The 18,135-nt window shown below is 48.5% G+C and overlaps 1 protein-coding gene across 1 annotated transcript in view; it reads right to left on the bottom strand.

The window, feature by feature from the left end:
* Window positions 1–2,326: 2,326 nt before the first annotated feature.
* LOC100768930 (mastermind-like protein 1) overlaps window positions 2,327–18,135 on the bottom strand; it is a 33,646-nt gene continuing 17,837 nt past the window's right edge. Inside the window, 4 exon segments of the mRNA XM_027427645.2 lie at window positions 2,327–5,554; window positions 9,001–9,097; window positions 11,176–11,412; window positions 12,945–14,360. Of these exon segments, the coding sequence (XP_027283446.2) occupies window positions 4,575–5,554; window positions 9,001–9,097; window positions 11,176–11,412; window positions 12,945–14,360 (2,730 nt within the window). The 3' untranslated portion in view covers window positions 2,327–4,574.

Consider the following 18,135-nt stretch of genomic DNA (forward strand, 5'->3'; position numbering starts at 1 on the left):
TTCATACTGACTTACATCAAACCATTCTACTATTGTTCACAAAACCTTGAGATAACCTTTTTGTCCCTGGCATGGGGGCACTGCAGACTTTAGGCCACCTGGGCCAGTGCTGCCTGTGGTGTTAGCTGGTGGTTACTGGGTGTCAGTTTTGCCACTCATGGCAGTGGTGGTAGTGCTGTGGCCGCTGCAGCTCTTCCAGGGTTGCCATGGTAACTGGGTCAGCAGGGCTCCAGCTGACCCAGGCTCCCTGGGATTCTCTCTCCACTCCTGTTACTGATCCAATGCCACCTTTATGTCTTCAGATTTGCTTATCCCTCCCATGTATGAATGTGCACCATGTGCATGCCAAATGTCCCCAGAGTCAGGAGAGGCTTTTGGATCCCTAGAACTGGAGTTACAGATGGTTGTGAGGTGCCATGTTGGTGCTGGGAACTGAAACTGGGTTCTCTGGAAGAGCAGCCATGCACTTAACCACTGAGCCAACTACCCACTCCCCATCTTTGCTTTTTAAATTCATCCCTTCTAACTCTTTTCTCCCTTCCTTTCTTCCATCCCTCCCCTCATTCCTTTGTGCTGTCTCAAATTGGCCTTGAAATCCTGGGCTAACATGAGCCTCTTTCCTCAGCCCTTTGAGTGCTAAAATCTAGACACATGACACACTGCTCATACTCTTGCGCTGTTTTTTGTTTTTTTTAATAGTGACATTATTGTACACTTGGCCAGCTCAGTAACAGCAAAATGCAAAGCCTCCATCCTTTCCTTCAAGACACTGTGGCACCTATGAATTGCACTTGCGTCAGCATCAAGCATCGTGAGAAGGCAGTGTTGTGTGTAGGTGGACTGGGAAAACAGCCAGATTCAGATTCTGAAGCAGTTTCTCCTGACCACACATTGAATTCCCACTGTGGAAAAGTGGAGCAGTCACAAACTGAGCCTCTCAGATGAGGACTGCTGGAGGTAGTCTTGCCTGCACTCTTATCCACTGACATCTCCCTAGTGCTCCATAGGTCAGGAACTGCTGGCTGCTCCTCCAGCCTAGACACTTAAAAGTTTGCTTTTTGTTTCTGAGACAAGGTTTCACTACATAGCCCAGGATGATCTAGAACTTGAGGTGATTCTTTTGTCTCAGCTTTCCTTGGGCTTGCAATAATTGACCACATCTGGCTTCTGGGAGGTCTTGCGCTGCCTCCTGGCTCTATTCCTTCAAGAGCAATCTTCATTGCTATCAGGGCACCTCTTCTGTGTCAGGCTGGCCCTGGGAGGGACACACAGCTTCACAGAGGCCTGGGCTGGCTTCCCATACATGTTTTCTTTCTGGTAAATGGAAATGTGCTCTGAGTCCTCCTGGATGTATCTGGCTGGTGATCCGGGGCCCACCAAGCACAGAGCACACCATCCCAGAATGATTGCACCTGTAGGTGTCTGCTCCCTCTCTTCACCATCTGACGGTTACTTCTGGTTGTGACTTCCCTTAGTGAGGCTGGTAGCATTCTCAAACCTTCCAAGAGCCAAGCAAGCCTGTTGGTACTGCTTGCTGGAGGTTCTGACAAGGTGGCAAGTCCTGTATCACACACAGCAGAGGGCTACTATGCCACTAAGCTCTTCCTGCCCCCAATCTAGCAGTGATGGTCCTTTGGACTGGCTCCTACCGGCAATGTCCCTTCCTGTTTGGCATACACCAGTCCTTAGTTCATTTTCTGTTCCTATAAAAAAAAATACTTGACCGGTCGTTGGTGGCACACACCTTTAATCCCAGCACTCAGGGGGCAGATGCAGAGGCAGGCAGATCTCTGTGAGTTCGAGGCCAGCCTGATCTACAGAGTGACAGGACAGGCTCCAAAGCAATACAAAGAAACCCTGTCTCAACCCCCCCCCCCAAAAAAAGAAACAAAACTAAAAACACCACTCCCCCCAAAAAACCTTGTGGCTAAATGTGAGATTTATTTCTGGGCATAATGGTGTGTGTAATTTCAGCACCCAGGAGGCTGAAGTAGGAGGGTCATTCTTATGGGCTATCAAGGTGGCCTTGGGAGACTCATCTCAGTTGGCTCTTTTCCAATGTACCACTGCTAGCCACCGACCCCAGCTCTTCATTCCCATTTCCTTTGACTTCCTGTAAAGCGTTCTCTTCCACATCTGTGCTGGTCTGACCATAGTGGAAGGACTGCTCTTTTGCAGCATGCCAGTGGCTCTACCTATCTTCACCGCCATCAGTGAGGGAGTCCCCATCAGACATGTAGGAAGACAGCAAAGTTAAATCAGGGAAACTGATAGCTGTCAAATGTTCCTGGCTATTGCACTCCACGGAAGTCAAACACACTTGTGGTTTCCATACTAGTAAAATATTTTTATTATTTTTATAACACAAGGAAAGTAGAGACTTCTTTTTGGTGTATACCAGAGCTAAGGGAAGCAGAATAAGGGGATTAATAGGACTTTTATGCATTTTTGATGACCGTAAAAAGTTAACAATACCAACTGCTTGCCATAAAACTTATCATAGCTCCAAACACATATAAAGGATCAGTTTTAAAATCTATAAAAGTAAAAAATATACAGTTGGACGCTCTAACACTTATTTCATCTTCAATATAAAATTGTAAACATTTATTTACACAAAGCACATGTGTATAAGAAAAGTCCGAGCACCCTTTTCTTCTTGAGTCATGGCTCTGAGAAGATGGGATGTGCGAGGAAGTGGGGTCACCTCTTCCCAACTCCCCAAAGCCAGATTCATAAATAAAGCCGCGGGCAGCTCTGGGGGGGGAGAACCCCAAGAATCACATTTTTATTGCTATGACACTGCAGCGAGTGAGCCGCCCACCACCCGCGTGGCCAACCTGGACCTAAGGTAGAGTGCTGGGGCCAGCTGGGCAATGGGGGCAGGAGGTGGGCAGCTGTCGCAGGAGGCTGGAGGAGGAACCACGATCTGGCTCCAGCTCTCGGCCATATTTTTGGTAGCGAACCTGCAGAAGTCACCCTCTCCCCCTACAGTTGGGGAACTATCAGAGGGTGGCGTCTTCACTGGCTTTATGATTCACCTGCTTCTCTGAGAGCTGAACTGAGTTTCTGGGGAGAACAGGTGGCAGGAGAAATGGCTATGAGACAAGGACCCGAGAGCACAGGTGCCCTCAGTGAAAAAGGCACTGCTGGTGCAAACTAGTTTAGCAGTGTGTACACCCTCTGACCCTCCAAGTGCACAGGCTGCTCTGTCATTTCCTTGGCTCAGTTCTTTACACTGGATCAAGTGTTCTGGGACCCAGGACAGTGGGTGGAGCTGTGGTTCCTCTACAGACCACTCTGCAGGCAAGTCACTCCAGCAAAGCCCTTTCCCTCCACCATCCTCTTCAAGGTCTCGCTCTGTGCACACCATCTTGCTTGTGACAAGGACAAGTGCTGTCAGCAGCCCCCTTGCCATATTCTACTCCATGGTTTCTCTGCTAAGACATGTTCAGCAACAGACCTTCCAAGAGAATCCACTCGAATCTTTAGCAAGGACGGGTTAGTGTTATAAAACCACTTTAAAAGTGCAAATCAGCTGCGGGAGGAGCAGAAGTATGGCAGATAAAGAATAAAGTGACTCCTAGGTGGCGGGCTGCCTGCAGCCTTCTTTCCCCAAACCTGTGCAAGGCTCAGGCTCCCTAAGGAGTTTGACTTTTCCTCTTATAATGTAATAAAATAAATCACCGTTTCCTGTTTTGGCTGGAAGAGGATGAGGAGGCAGAGAAGGGTCATGGGGATGTTGTGGAGGAGGAGAGACATGTGCACAACTGAATGGCACATCTACCATGGTAAATACAGGTTGTCAGAGAGATACAGAAGGTTGGACCCTAAATATCCACCCTCTGCATTTAGCCATGACAGGATATGGAGGGGACTCCTTGGGGGCCCAGTATCTAAAGTGTGAGTGGCAGCCAGGAAGTAGGAGCTTTAAGGAAGGACCCTATCTGGACCACTAGATCTAGCATCTTGTGGCATCCTGATCATTCTGGCATCTGCACTCACAGCCTATACTTGTGGCAATGATTTCCAGTGACCATGAAAGCTGACAGAGCAGGAACAGAAAAGGCTCTGACTCAAAAGGGAAACCCTAGGTCTCCAGTGCCGCTTACGAATACAACCACCACCTAGCCTAATCTGCTTAAAAAAATCTTAAATTAAGAAAATTACTTCTATGCTACAAAATGCAAATAATTCTATTTAAAATTTCAACAGAAATTTGTTCCCAGCCTTGAGGCAAGTGGAGAAATCTTGGGTAAAAACACAGCACATTATTTTTGACAAGCCTGATATGGTGGGGCTTAAGTGTTTCCATTGGCTTTTTGGTCATCTGGGTAGGAAGCCACCTTTCAAACTCCTATCCTGCTATCCCAACCCCAGGTAGTGATGCCAATGGGCTGGGCCAGCCCAACGGACCAGCAGATACTGACCGCTGCTGGCCTTAGCTGTTGCTTAAGTTCTACTGGCCCAGTTCTCTGGGCCATGGGCTTTTGGTCCAAAGTAGTTGCTCTTTCTTGAATCTGAGAACAAAAATATAAGATGTCTAAACATCGAAGACACCACATATCTCTCCATTACTGTGACCCTAAAAGATCATCCAATTCATTTATCCACTCCTCAGAAGTCCTGTTCTTCAGCAATGAGTCGATCAGATCAGTGTGTCCAGCCACACTGGACAGCCCACTGCTGCCTGGCTGCCCACTGAAGGCAAAGGGCAGCTCTTGGCCCATGGTCCTCACGGGGTAGGCCTGAGTACAGTGCAGCCCCGCCCGGCTGTTCATCTGTGAAGTGGAGCTCTGGCTAAAGGCCCCCAGCTCAGGCCCTGCAGGGCTTAAGCCAGGCAAGCCCTGCTGAGGGGCTGCTTGGGGAGGTGCGGGTGCAGGGGCACTGTTCCTCTGCTGTGTGCTCACTGGGGGCAGCATGGACCCTGCTGCACCTGCTGAACTCATGGGGGCCATGGGCCTGCTGGGCATGGCTTGGGAGAACTGCTGGCCAGGTATTTTCAGGTGGGCCTGCTGCATGTGGAAACTGGAAGGTGCAGCGAAGGGGCTCACACTGCTGTTCCCTGGCGTCTGGCTGCTCAGGTTTGGCATTCCCTGATGTTGCCATGAGGCATTCTGGCCTCCCATGGCTGCTGACACCCTTGGGACTTGTGACTTTGTTAAACCAGGAGGCAGGGTTCCCTTATTGTGCTGCTGGGAGAGGCCAGCACTCCCCAGAGAGTTCTGTCCATAAGCGGCTGGAGCAGAGGCATTTTGGCCCACACTGGTCTGCCGTGGAATGTGGGCATGTGCGCTGGCAGCTTGTGGTGGGGGCTGGGCAACTATCTGGGGTAGGCCAGAGGTTATGCCATAAAGGCTGCTCTGAGGCAAGCTCTGGGACCCAGTAAACTGGGCCACTCCTCGGTCCTGCGGGCCTGAGCTGGAGGGGAGAGAAGAAACAGGAGCATGACCAGGACCCATTGACATCAGAGTCCCAGGCTGCGGGAACACTCGAGGACAGCTGGAATTGGATGGACCTAAGTTGTTCATGCCAGGCACAGCAGCAGAAGGTCCTAGAAGACAGAAAATTGTAGCAATCAAGTTGGCATCCATTTCTTCTTTACATTTGTGTGTATGGACAGGTGCAGGTGCATATGTGTCAAACAAGTGTGTGAAGTCAGAGGACAACAGGTGGGAGTTGCTTCTGGTCTTAGGTAGGGTTTCTATTGTGATAAACATCATGACCAAAAGCAACTTGGGGAGCAAAAGGTTTATTTCATCTTTTTTCCCCTCCCTGAGACAGGGTCTCACTGGGTAACTCTGGCTGTCCTGGAACTCACTGTGTAGTCCAGGCTGGTCTCAAACTCAGAGATTCACCTTATAGTTTGTAGTTCATCATTTAGGGAAGGAAGTCAGGGACAGAAACACAAGGCAGGAACTGAAGCAGACCATGGAGGAGGGCTGCTTTCTGGCTTGTTTACCATGGCTGGCTCAGTCAGCTTTCTTTTACACCCAGGAACACCAGCCCAGGGGTGGCACCATCTACAGTGGACTGTGCCCTCCCACATTAATGCCCACAGGGTTGCCTACAGGCCAATCTGATGGAGGCATTTTCTCATTTGAGAGTCCCTCTTCCCAAATACCTCTAGTTTGTGTCAAGATGATATAAAACTAGTCAGTACAGTTTCCTGCCCTCACCATGTGGGTTCTAGGGATCAAACTGAGGTCATCAGACTTGGTGGCAAATGTCTTTACTTGTTGAGCCATCTTGCCAGCCCATGTTGGTATCCCTGACTATCACAGTGGAGATTATCTAGACCTCAGCTGCAGCTCTTCCTCTATGGGCATCATGTCAGAATCCTCATACCTCATGGCAGTGGGGCAATGACAGTATTCAGAGACAGAGGACAGAGGACGGGGTGAAGCTCCTGAGTGGGAAAGCCAGCCAGCTGTCTCGTCCATTTACTTATTAAGCATCCAACAAAGTTGTTCTTAGCTGGGACCTAGTTAGGCAGTAGGGATTTCAAGGCAGATACCCCAGATCTCTCTGTGGAAGGCAAAGCCACCACACTGTGTGACAGGGTCAAAGTCTGAGCAGCAGGCTATAGGAAGCAGGGGTCTGAAGGTTATTTGGGAAAGTCTTCAGAAAGAAGGGGGCTTAGAATTGAATTTAGGGCTTGGGGTGACCTTAAGCATAGTTCCTCAGGAGCTGTCCACCTTGTTTTATTGGAACAGTGTCTCATTGGCTTGAAGATCACTAAGTAGGCTAGACTGGCTGACTAGAAGGCTCCAAGGGTCGGTCTGCCTGTTTTTGTGGTGCCTGGATTACATGCACATGCTAGGCTTTTACATGGGAACTGAAGAGCAACTCAGGTCCTCATCTTTCTAAGCACTTTACCAACTAAAGTCTCTCCCGTTCTCTCCTTTCTTATAGAGACCTGTGTACTGACCTGGAACTATATTATCATCATGTCTGGCTGGAGCTTCATGCCTATTGGTTCTGGCCTGAGCTTTGCCAAGGACCCAAGTTTAGTCTCTAGCACCTGCCCATACTCCCAGCTCCACAGGAATCCAACAGCTCTGGCTTCCACGGGTACCTGCATCACATTCACATAACATCCCCCAAATAATGAAATCACTTTTAGAAAATAGGTGTGAAGGCTGGGTGGTGGCTCACAACTTTAATCCCAGCACTTGGGAAGCAGAGGCAGGAGGATCTCTGTGAGTTTGAGGCCAGCCTGATCTACAGAGCGAGTTCCAGGACAGCCAAGAGCATACAGAGAAACTGTCTCAAAAAACCAAAAAGGTGAAGAAAAGTGGAGAGCTGAAATGGACTACTTCATTTCCATTATCAATGTGGTATGGGATGGAGTTGGGAAACCCAGGCCAGACACAGGCTTCTCTGACACCTAGGCTTCAACTCCATATTCTTAGCCAGCATACCAGGAAACCCCACCTAGACTCTTCCATGGCTGTAACCAGTTTCTCTGGGGCACGTCACAGTGAAGGTTATAAAGGAAAGCCAGACCAGAGCACATCTGACATGTCACCTGCAATCTACCCAAACAAGTTGCTCAATCCATCTCAGAGGTGACGGCTGAGGCTCAAGTGTTTCTGCCTTCCCTATGACATCAAAGTGAGGACAAGCCAAGCAAAAGTCCACATAGGTGCATTGGAAGAAACCCTTCATCTGGAAAATCAGATGTTTTTGTTTGAGACAAGCTCCCTCAAACTAAAAGCTGAAGATGACCTTGAACTACTGATCTTCCTGCTTCCATCTTCTAAGTGCTAGGATTATAGGCATGCACTGTTAGCATCTAGGAACACCTGCCCCTCCTCCTTGGGGACCTGGCAGAGTGTATCACCCTGTGCACATGTCAGGCAGTAAGTACCCTGGCCTGCTGTGTGGTCCCTTTAAGGGGGCACTCTGCCTACTCCCTTCTCTTCTTCCTTTTCCTATTTCTCCCCACCCCCACCAACCTGAGTCTCTCTCTAGCTCTCTGTCTCTCTGTCCCTCATGTTGGCCCCTCCCCTCCTGGCCAATGAGACTGCTTGCTCTCTCTCCCTTTGCTTCCTCCAATAAAACTTCCCACATAAGCTCCGTCTACATGGCATGTTTAGACCCAACTCGCCAAGGTCTCACACAAGTAGTCATAACATTCACCACTATAGCCAGCTTGCTTTGAGGGTCTTTTTTTTTTTTCTTCTTTTTTAAAAGGATTTATTTATTATGTATACAACATTCTGCTTCCATGTATATCTGCACACCAGAAGAGGGCACCAGATCTCATAAGGGATGGTTGTGAGCCACCATGTGGTTGCTGGGAATTGAACTCAGGACCTCTGGAAGAGCAGTCAGTGCTCTTAACCTCTGAGCCATCTCTCCAGCCCTGCTTTGAGGTTCTTCAGAAGACAAAAAGGACTATTTTTTTTTTTAAACAAAGATCACTTCCCCCCCTTTTTGGGGGGGGTGTGGTTTGAGATAGGGTTTCTGTGTAGCTCTGGCTGTCCTGGAACTTGCTTTATAGATCAGGCTAGCCTCGAACTTACAGAGATCCACCTAGTCTACACGAGTTCCAGGACAGCCAGGATACACATAAGATGGCCTCTAACTAGTAATAATTTTCCTCCAAAAGCCTGTTTCACTGTGAGCATCCTCACAGTCAACCCTGGAGACCCTCTTCTTGTGCCACAAAAGAACTAAAAATCTAGGTCTTCCTCTCTTCCAAACCACAGTTTCACCAGGCGTTGGTGGTGCACGCCTTTAATCGCAGCACTCAGGAGGCAGTGGCAGGCAGATCTCTGTGAATTCAAAGCCAGCCTGGTCTACAAGAGCTAGTTCCAGGACAGCCTCTAAAAGCCACAGAGAAGCCCTGTCTTGAACCTCCCTCCCCCCAAAAAAAACCACAGCTTCTATGAGCAAGTAAACTCAGGAACTCATCAGCACCACACAGCATAAGCTCCACCCACCTTTATGGCGGAAGCTGCCTTCCCCACAGCCTCCTTCACGTCCCCTTACCTGGGAACTGTCCAACCTGTTGTGGAAAGGTACTTTGTGTTGGGTCTTGGTACTGGGGGGGTGGGCGGGTCAGATGACGCTGAAATTGTTGCTTCTCCTAGAGAGTGCCAAGAACAGAAACAGTAAAACTTGATGCAAAAACCAACGAGCAGGACAGCAAGGAGCACAAGCAAAGGTGAGGCTCACGGGCAGGCACCTGTGAGTGCAGGGAAGGCCAGCGACTGCTCATGGTAGTGTCTGGGTGATAAAAATGGGTTGTTAGTGACTGTGCAACTCTAGTTACAATGGAAAACACTGAGTATGTAGTTTGAACAAAGCATATGTGACATGGATTATATCCCAATAAGAGGTTAGTTTTAAAAAAATGGTGGACCTGGCGGTGGTGATGCACACCTTTAATCCTAGCCCTCAGGAGGCAGAGGCAGGCAGATCTCTGAATTCGAGGCCAGTATGGTCTACAGAGCAAGTTCCCATATAGCCAGGACTACATAGATAAACTGCCCTAAGAAATCAAAAAAAGGGGGAAAAAAAAGATGGTGGAACTATGGCAATGACCAACCTCAGCAAAGTGTAGCCTCTGGAGTCGGTTCCAGTGTCTTCTCTTTTTGTTTGTATGTGTGGGCAGGCATGTGCCATGGTGTGTGTCAGAGGACAACTCTGCATGCGGGGATCTGTCTTCTTCCTTGTGCTGTGACAGGGCTTCTTTCTGTTCAATACTGAAGCCAGGCTTCTTGGCCCTGAGCATCAAGGGGATGGGTCTCTGCTTCCCATCTCCACTTATGATGCCTGAGGTTACAACCCTGTGCTCCTGCTTCACATGGGTTCCAGGGGCCTCAGGCTTGTGAGCTATTTCCTGGTTTCTTTTCTTCTTTTGAGATACAGTATCACTCTGTAGCTCAGGCTGGCCTAGAACTTACTATGTAGCTAAGCATGAGGGCAATTCTCCTGCATCAGCTGCCTCAGAGCTATGCCCAGCTGGCTCCTGTCTTAATTAGAAGACATGGTTTAACCTCTCAAAGGCTCTCATGGCTGCCTGGTTTCAGCATTCTACTTCTGGTAACCCAGTGTAAGGGAAATGTACATCTTGATCTTAGGACCCCAGGGGCATCTTTACTTCCTTCTTCATGCTCTGGTTCCTCACACTACATGTTTATAACAAGAAAGATCCACAGTGACTGATGGCCTGTGTGTCTGGATGGAAACACAAGAAAATGTCCCTTATACATGAAGGAGCTGTCTTTATTAGCTCCCATAGACCACATGCCTAAGAAATGCTACAGCCTTGCAAAGGAGATTCTATTTACTTATTTTAAATATTAAAAACATTTTAAGCATTCTTTTAAAAAAAGTGAAGTAAAACTTGGAAAACATTTTTATTTATTGTGTGTGTATGAATGTGTGCATAGTGTGAAAACCAGAGAACAACTTGCTGAAGTTAGTCCTCTCCTGCCACCTTGTGGGACCCTGGATCAGACTTAGGTTGGCAGAGTTGCAAACAAAGACTTCTATCTACTGAGCTACCTCACTGGTCTTTTTAAAAGATTATTAAAAGATTTTTATTGTTGTTTGATAAAGTGTTTTACTATGTAGCTCTGGCTGTCCTGGAACTCATTATGTATACCAGGTTGGCCTTGAACTCAGAGATCCACCTGCCTTTGCCTCCAGGCCAAGTGCTGGGATTAAAGGAGTATGCTACTATGCCTAGTACATATTTTTAAAAACATTACTTGTATGTATGATTGCCTGTGTGAGTTTATGTGTACACATACATGCCAATGCCCACAGGGGTGAGCAGGAAGATTGGATCCCTGGGAACTGGAGGCATATGCAGTTAGGAACCATCCGATGAGGGTGCTCAGAACAGAACCCAGGTCCTCTGCAAGAGCAATATGACCTCCAGCTCAGCTGGTCCTAATTTCTAAAAAGAGTATCTTTTTTTGTGTGTGTGCACGTGTGTATTCGTGCAAGCCTGGGGGAAGAGTATGGAGGTCAGAGGGCCATTGTGGAGTTGGTTCCCAGTGGGTTACAGGGACTGAACTCAGGTCATCAGGCTGACAAGCACTTTACCGGCTTTGGATTCTTGCTGGGTTTAAAAGGGGATTTTAAAGGACACAGCACTGACTTTGGGTGCAAACATGGTCAAGTGGTGCCTGTGTGGTTTCTTGTGCTTGTTACCTGTTCGGCTAGAAGGTGCTGCCTCTGCAGGAACTGCTGCTGCTGTTGCTGGAGCTGCTGCTGCTCCCTCTGCTTCTGCTGGTCCAGAAGCAGCTGGTGCTGCTTCATCACAGCGGCCTGCTGCTGGCTGCTGAGATATGGGGAGCTGTTGTGAGTGCTGGCCACAGAGACACTAGGAGGCTGGGTTCCCACGTTGGCAGTCTGGGCTGGTACAGAGACATTGGAAGGGTTCTGCTCCTGTCAACAAAGATGAAGGGATCTAAGTCAGGTGGGAAGGATGATCTGTCCCAACCCTGAGCAGGCCAGGTAAGCTGCTTCCATGATAGTCTTATTCACCATTCATCTTTAACACCAAGCCTCTGCTTCCCAGATGCTATAGTTTGGACATGAAATGCCCCTATGTGTGTGATGGCAGCACCTTTTAGTCCTAGTGCTTGGGCAGCAGAGGCCAAGTGGAACTCTTGAGTTTCAGATCAGTCAGGATACATAGTGAGACCCTAACTCAATACAACAACAAACAAAACCCCTACCCCAAACCCAAACTAACCAACCCCAAACAAAAAATCCTCATTAAAAAAAAAACACCCTACAAATACCCCACCCCTAACCAGCCCAAACAAAAACAAAAGGCTGTTCTGCTTTGCCTTTAGAGTACAGACTTGGTTTATGGCTGTCCCCGAACAGCATGGAAACATTTTTTTATGCCCACTTGTGTACATGCTTCCCTGGGAGGTTATGGGATAGCTTTGTCAGATACTTTATATCTTTAGATTTTAAGTTTTGTTTAGTGTTTCTGTGTGCATCAGAGTCAACATCAAGTGTCTTTCTTAATTGTTTCACTTCATTTTTTGAGACAGAGTCTGTCACTGAACCAAGAGCTTCCCAATGTGGCTAGAATGGCTGGCCAGTGAGCCCCCAGGGGTCCTGTCTCCAAAGCACTTTCTGACTGCACCACCCACAAACTCTACACTGCCTTTAAGTTAATGCTTAAGTTTTCTATACTTCCCTCCTTTTTTTCTTACTAAACAAGCAAGGCCTCACGTTATAGCTCAGGCTGTCCTCAAACTTGTGGCAACCCTTCTGCCTCACAATCCCTGTGCTGAGATTGCTGCAAACCATCACAACTGGTTTGTTGTTTTGTGACAGTCTCACTATGTACACCAGACTGGCCTTCAACTCAAGAGATCCCTCTGCCTCCTGAGAGCTTTTCTGGATTTAAGGCGTGTGCCACCACCTCTGCTTTGTTTTTATTTTTTAAGACAGGGGGCCTTATGTAGTTGTTTGGCATGAAAGAGACAACAACTAACCTAAATTAGGTGATTTCTCAAATGTCTGTGTAGTTAAAGTCAAGATATATTAAGGAATTTTTTTTTTTCTTGAGACAGAGTTTTTATCTGTGTAACAGCCCTGGCTGTTCTCAAACTTAGACATCCTCCTGCCTTGGCCTCCCTAGTGCTGGGACTAAAGGTGTGCACTACCACACCCAGATATACTAAAGGACTTGTACTCTTTTTATTAAGGATCATCAAATCCAGTAACCTGTAATCTCAACACTTGGGTGGTAGAGGCAGGGGAATCAGTTGTTCAAGAGCAGCTTGGCTACCTAGCCAGCCAGGGCCAAATGACCTGTCTCTAAAACACAAAGATCAACCCTGGCTTATCTTGTACATTTTCTGCTGCTCCTGCCACCGTCTCTCACACACTGACTCAGTTTAGTGTGGGACACTAGTGCCATAACAGAGTAGTGGGAAGGGAAGGCTCTTACTCACCTGCCCAGGTGGAACCAGTGACCGGAAGGGCATGTTTGCTGCCTTTTGTTTCATCAAAAACAAGGAATTCTGCTCATTACTCAGATGGGGCAGTTGCTGGGGAAGATACGCCATCAAAGCTGGTTTGCTCTGGCCAGATCCAGGGCCACCTTGACCACAGTCTGCTTTGTAATGAGAAAGGGGTTTTGTATTGCCATAGTCCAGCACAGCCCCTTGGTTATTCACGGAGCTCTGATTCAAGTTGCTTGGTGACTGGTGACTCAGCAGGTTCGAGTGGCTGGGCTGGAGGTAGGGCCCTCCCGGCCGAGGAGAACTCTTGTTCACACTAGGCATCATGAGCAGTTTTGAGTTGGTAAAGTCTTGCTTATAGCCAGGAGGGCTGGCAGGCTTCTCCATGGGATAGGGGACATCTAAAGGACTGTGGGAGGGGCCAGCCTGCTGCCATGTGGACAGCTGGCCTGGGGCAGGTGCTGAGGCAGCTTGCTGTGGATTCTGCAGCATCTGCTCCCGCTTCTGCTTGGCAGCTATCTGCTGGAGCTGGTGAGCAGAGGACAGCTCCGAGGCCCCCCCTGGACCCTGGCTAGGCAATACCACACTTGCAAGGGCTCTTTGTGCATTCTGGGCCTGGGCTGATGCCGGCATCAGGTTTGGACTGGGATTGTCCGCCCCAGGTTGACCAGTGGTGTGAAACAGAGTCTGAGAGCTCCCAAGGCTTGGAGAATCTGTGCCCACAGGGGCAGATGAAGGCCCCAGAAAGGTCTGTCCTGCAGACCCTGCCCTCACCTGTGGAGAACCTAACTGCTCCTGCTCAAAGGCTGCTGGAGAGAACTCAGTCTTGATATTAATGTCCTGGGCCAAGGGGGTTTGTGTGGCAGAACCAGGGGGCTCTGGATCCTTCTTCTCCTCAAAGTCCTCAGTAAACAGGTCCTTCATGTCTTCGTCCGGCACCGACCTGTTCAGCTCTTCAATGAGCTCCTTCCACTCTTGCTCATTAAGGTTGAGATCAGGCATGAGATTGCTCTGGGATACGGAGCCTCCAGCCCCTGCGATCATGCATGGCAGGTCATCTACTGGCTCTTGCTTGAGTTCCTTACTCAGGCTTAAAGGAAACGGCTCATTTGGGTTGCTACTTCCATTCAGGTGGATGCTTGAGTCTGCCATACACTTTTTGTTGATGGGATCTAGCCCCAGGGAGTGTTTCCCACCAGACTGCAGGGCATCTCCCCCAGGAGGCTTGTCAGGCTGACCAAGGGGTGAGGCAGGAGGAAGCCCATTGGCAGACACACTGATGCCCAGAGGAGCCTCTCGGCGGGTCTTCTTATGCCCAGGAAATAGGTCTCCATAGCCATTCTGTTGATCACCATTCTGGGGGGAAGCAGCGCTGTCAAGATTCCTCTTCACGGTATCATGAAGATGCTGGAAAACATTCAACAACAGACTTAGGAACAAACACAATACCTTGTTTCAGGTCCCCTTCTTCCAACAGTGACTTCAGAGATTAGTATTCTTGCAGACTCTCCTGTTGGTTCACATCTCCCTACATTTCTGCTTCCCCTTGAAGTACTGCCTCTATCATCAGATCTGTGCCTGGCCAATCTGGCTTGCTATGGGAAGCATTAGACCCCGGACTTTCACAGGACACAGCTTGATGATGGCCACTATCATCTAGTCTGAGGGTCTGCAGAAGACCATCACATAAGAATCTTGTCATGCCCAAAACCTGTCCGTGCCAAGACCCCCCATTCCTGCTCATATGAACCAATACATTTTCGCCCCTTGTGGTGTTTAGACTGATTTAACATGGATTTTACTACTTCCAACCAAAGGAGCTATGTGATTTGAATGAGAATGGTCCCCACAGGTTTATATATTAGAATGCTTGTTCCACAGTCAGTGAACTATCTGGGAAGGATTAGAAGGTGTGGCCTTGTTGGAGGTGAGTCACCAGAGATGGCCTTGAGGTTTCAAAAGCCCACCTCAGACCCAGTCTTGTTCTTTCTCTACCTGCAACTTGTGAATGAGATGTAAGTTCTTGCCATGCCTGCCTGCCTGCATGCCACCATACTACCTGCCATGATGGTCATAGACTAACCCTCTGAATCTGTAACGAAGCCCCCAATTAATTGCTTTCTTTTAAAAGTTGCCTTGTCATGGTGTCTCCTCGAAGCAGTAGAACAGTGACTAAGACTGGGGTAGTTTGTTTCTTAGGTAGTGGCAGTGTTAGCATACTAATCCACATCTACCTAACTGCCAGTTTCTGTACCCCGTCTCAAAACCACCTTTTCACTCCATGGTGCATGCTTCTTCACATACCACATGGGATAATTTGTGTTTTTAGCTCTTGTCCAACTTTCTTCCCATCACCTCTGTGGTGGTTTAAATAGGAATGGCCCCCAGAGACTCATATGTTTGAATGCTTGACTCAGAGGTAGTGGCACTATTAGGAGGTGTGGCCTTATTGGAGGAAGTGTGTCATTGTGGAGGCGGGCTTTGAAGTCTTATAAACTCAAGTCTGTCTGGCCAGTGGGACACACAGTTCACTTCTGTTGCTTGCAGATCAAGATGTAGAACTCTCAGCCCCTTCTCCAGCACCATGTCTGCCTGCATGCTGCCATGCTTCCTGCCATGACGATCATGGACTAAACCTCTGAAACTTCAAGCCAGCCCCAATTAAATGTTTTCCTTTATAAGAGCTGTAGTAGGGGCTGGAGAGATGGCTCAGAGATTAAGAACACTGACTGCTCTTCCAGAGGTCCTGAGTTCAATTCCCAGCAACCACATGGTGGCTCACAACCATCCCTTATGAGATCTGGTGCCCTCTTCTGGTTTGCAGATATACATGGAAGCAGAATGTTATATACATAGAAAATTAAAAAAAAAAAAGTGTAGTAGTAATAGAAACCCACACTAAGATAACTACTTTTCTCTCTCTTGCTTTTCAGACAGGGTTTCCCTGTGAAGCTCTGGCTGTCTTAGAACTTACTATGCAGCCCAGGCTGGCATCTGCCTCCCAAGTACTGGGCCACTGTCTGGCCCTCCTTTTAATTTTTTACACCTGTTGATTTTGTGTGTGCGGAGGGGGTGCACGGATACAGGCGGCAGGGCACGGAGGGGGTGCACCGGAGGGGGGGTGCACGGAGGGGGTGCACGGAGGGGGTGCACGGAGGGGGTGTGCACGGAGGGGGGGGTGCACGGAGGGGGTGCACGGAGGGGTGCACGGAGGGGTGCACGGAGGGGGTGCACGGAGGGGGTGCACGGAGGGGGTGCACGGAGGGGGTGCACGGAGGGGGTGCACGGATACAGGCGACAGCAGGGCAACTTGCTGGAGATGGTTTTCCCATTGACCATGTGGGTTTCACAGACTGAATTTTGGTTGTTGGGCTTGGTAGTAAGTGTCTTGACCTGCTGAGCCATCTCACCAGCTGCCCCATTACCTCCCAAGCAACTTCTGACTAGCTGCCCCATCACCAACTTCACAAACATTGACCGACTTGATGAGGGAATAGCACTGAACAAGATCATGTCAGTTCTGACACCCTCATTTTCTTCTTGACTAACTTCATTCTGCTAGCCTTAGTAAGAGTCTATGTGTGCCAGGGACAAATGCTGTGGGGACTATAAAGGCAAATAAAACAGTCACTGCTCTTCATTGCTTTCCAGTCTCTCAGAGAACAGAGCGAATTAGACATGGCTATAGAATAAGGCAAATGCCCTATGCATGCTGTAGAGTAAGCGCCCTTAGAATTGAGGGTGAGAATTCCAAGATGAAAACTGGCAGAGTGTTGGGGAGGTGCTGTGGTTCACAGCTCTCAGCCCCTCCTTTCCTATGCTTACTTTTATTAAGTTATATCTCATCCTCTATTCCTCAGCCCCAGTACCACACCTGCCTCCCACTACTGCTGAGCCCATGAAGTGTGCTATTAAAATGCTCCAGCTGGGCCTGTGTGTGGTGTTGTATACTAGTAATCCCAGTGCGTAGGAGGCTGAGTTCAGCCTTGAGAGTTCAGCTGCCACCATCCTTCTTTCCCACCTTATCAATGTTTTCTTTTTCCCATTTTATGAGTGTTTTGCCCATATGTACACATATAAAGTAAATCTTTTTTTTTAAAAGAACAAGCCCCCCCACCCCCCAAAGGTGTTGCTTTGCTTCCATGGAGGTTCTTTTGCTTCCTACCGCCACCTAGGGTATCTGGGGAGAAGAGAGCCACCCTCCTAAAATACTTTCTTCATAAAAAGCATTTGAAGTTTTATTTGGAGAATGTAAATGTATCCTCCATCTCCCCTTAATTGGTCAGAGGAAATATAGTTGACAATATTTCTCTTCTGCTTTTTGTTTTTTAGAGACAGGGTCTTGCTATGTAGCCCAGGCTGGCTTTGAATTTTCAATCCTACCTCTGCCTCTCAAATGCTGGATTAAGGGCATGAGGCACCACACTGGGCTCTAACATTTATTTTGTTTCTATCTTTCCTACCTTTATCAAGACAGGGTTTCTCTGTGAAATAGGTTTGGCTGTTCTGGAACTCCCACTGTAGATCTGCCTGCCTCTGCCTCCCAGTGCTGGGATTAAAGGTGTGCTCTGCCACCACCGACTGGCAGTTTCCCATCTCTTCAGGGAAGGTGGCCACCAAAGGCAGTAAGTCATTTGATGAGTCAGCCTTGGACTAGAACAGAAATCCTCTCCACTCTAACAACTGTAAAACCTGTCATGTTCTCTTTCAGTAGCTACACGCAAACAGTTGCAGACAAGTTCCAAAGGAACAGCTCATTTCTCTAACACCCACCCAAAGGAAGTGCTGGGCCACATCTTCAACTAGGCAAAAAATTTAACTGGAGTGATGGGGGTGGGGGTGGGGGTGGGGTACTGTGGTAGCCCTGGCAGATTCACAAGCCTTGGGCACTTCTGGGAGTGCCCAACATGTGCAAAGTCCCTGTGGGGTTAGGAGAGGTGGTGGTGGGGTATCTTAGAGCACAGTCTCCAGATATTCACAAGGGAGATAAAAAAACACTATGAAGAGGTTAAATAAAGGTCATATACTAGGACAGAGAAAGAGCCCAGCAACAAGGTGACATTGCATGTTCCATCCCCACCATTACTAAAGTTATGTGACTACTATACAGTTACACAAGACCAGCCTCTATCTACGAGTATCAGCCTGCCTACGCTCAGCCTGGAGGTTCAGAGTTAGGTGC

This window comes from Cricetulus griseus, chromosome 7 (genome assembly GCF_003668045.3).
Source record: "Cricetulus griseus strain 17A/GY chromosome 7, alternate assembly CriGri-PICRH-1.0, whole genome shotgun sequence".
Classification (NCBI taxonomy): domain Eukaryota; kingdom Metazoa; phylum Chordata; class Mammalia; order Rodentia; family Cricetidae; genus Cricetulus; species Cricetulus griseus.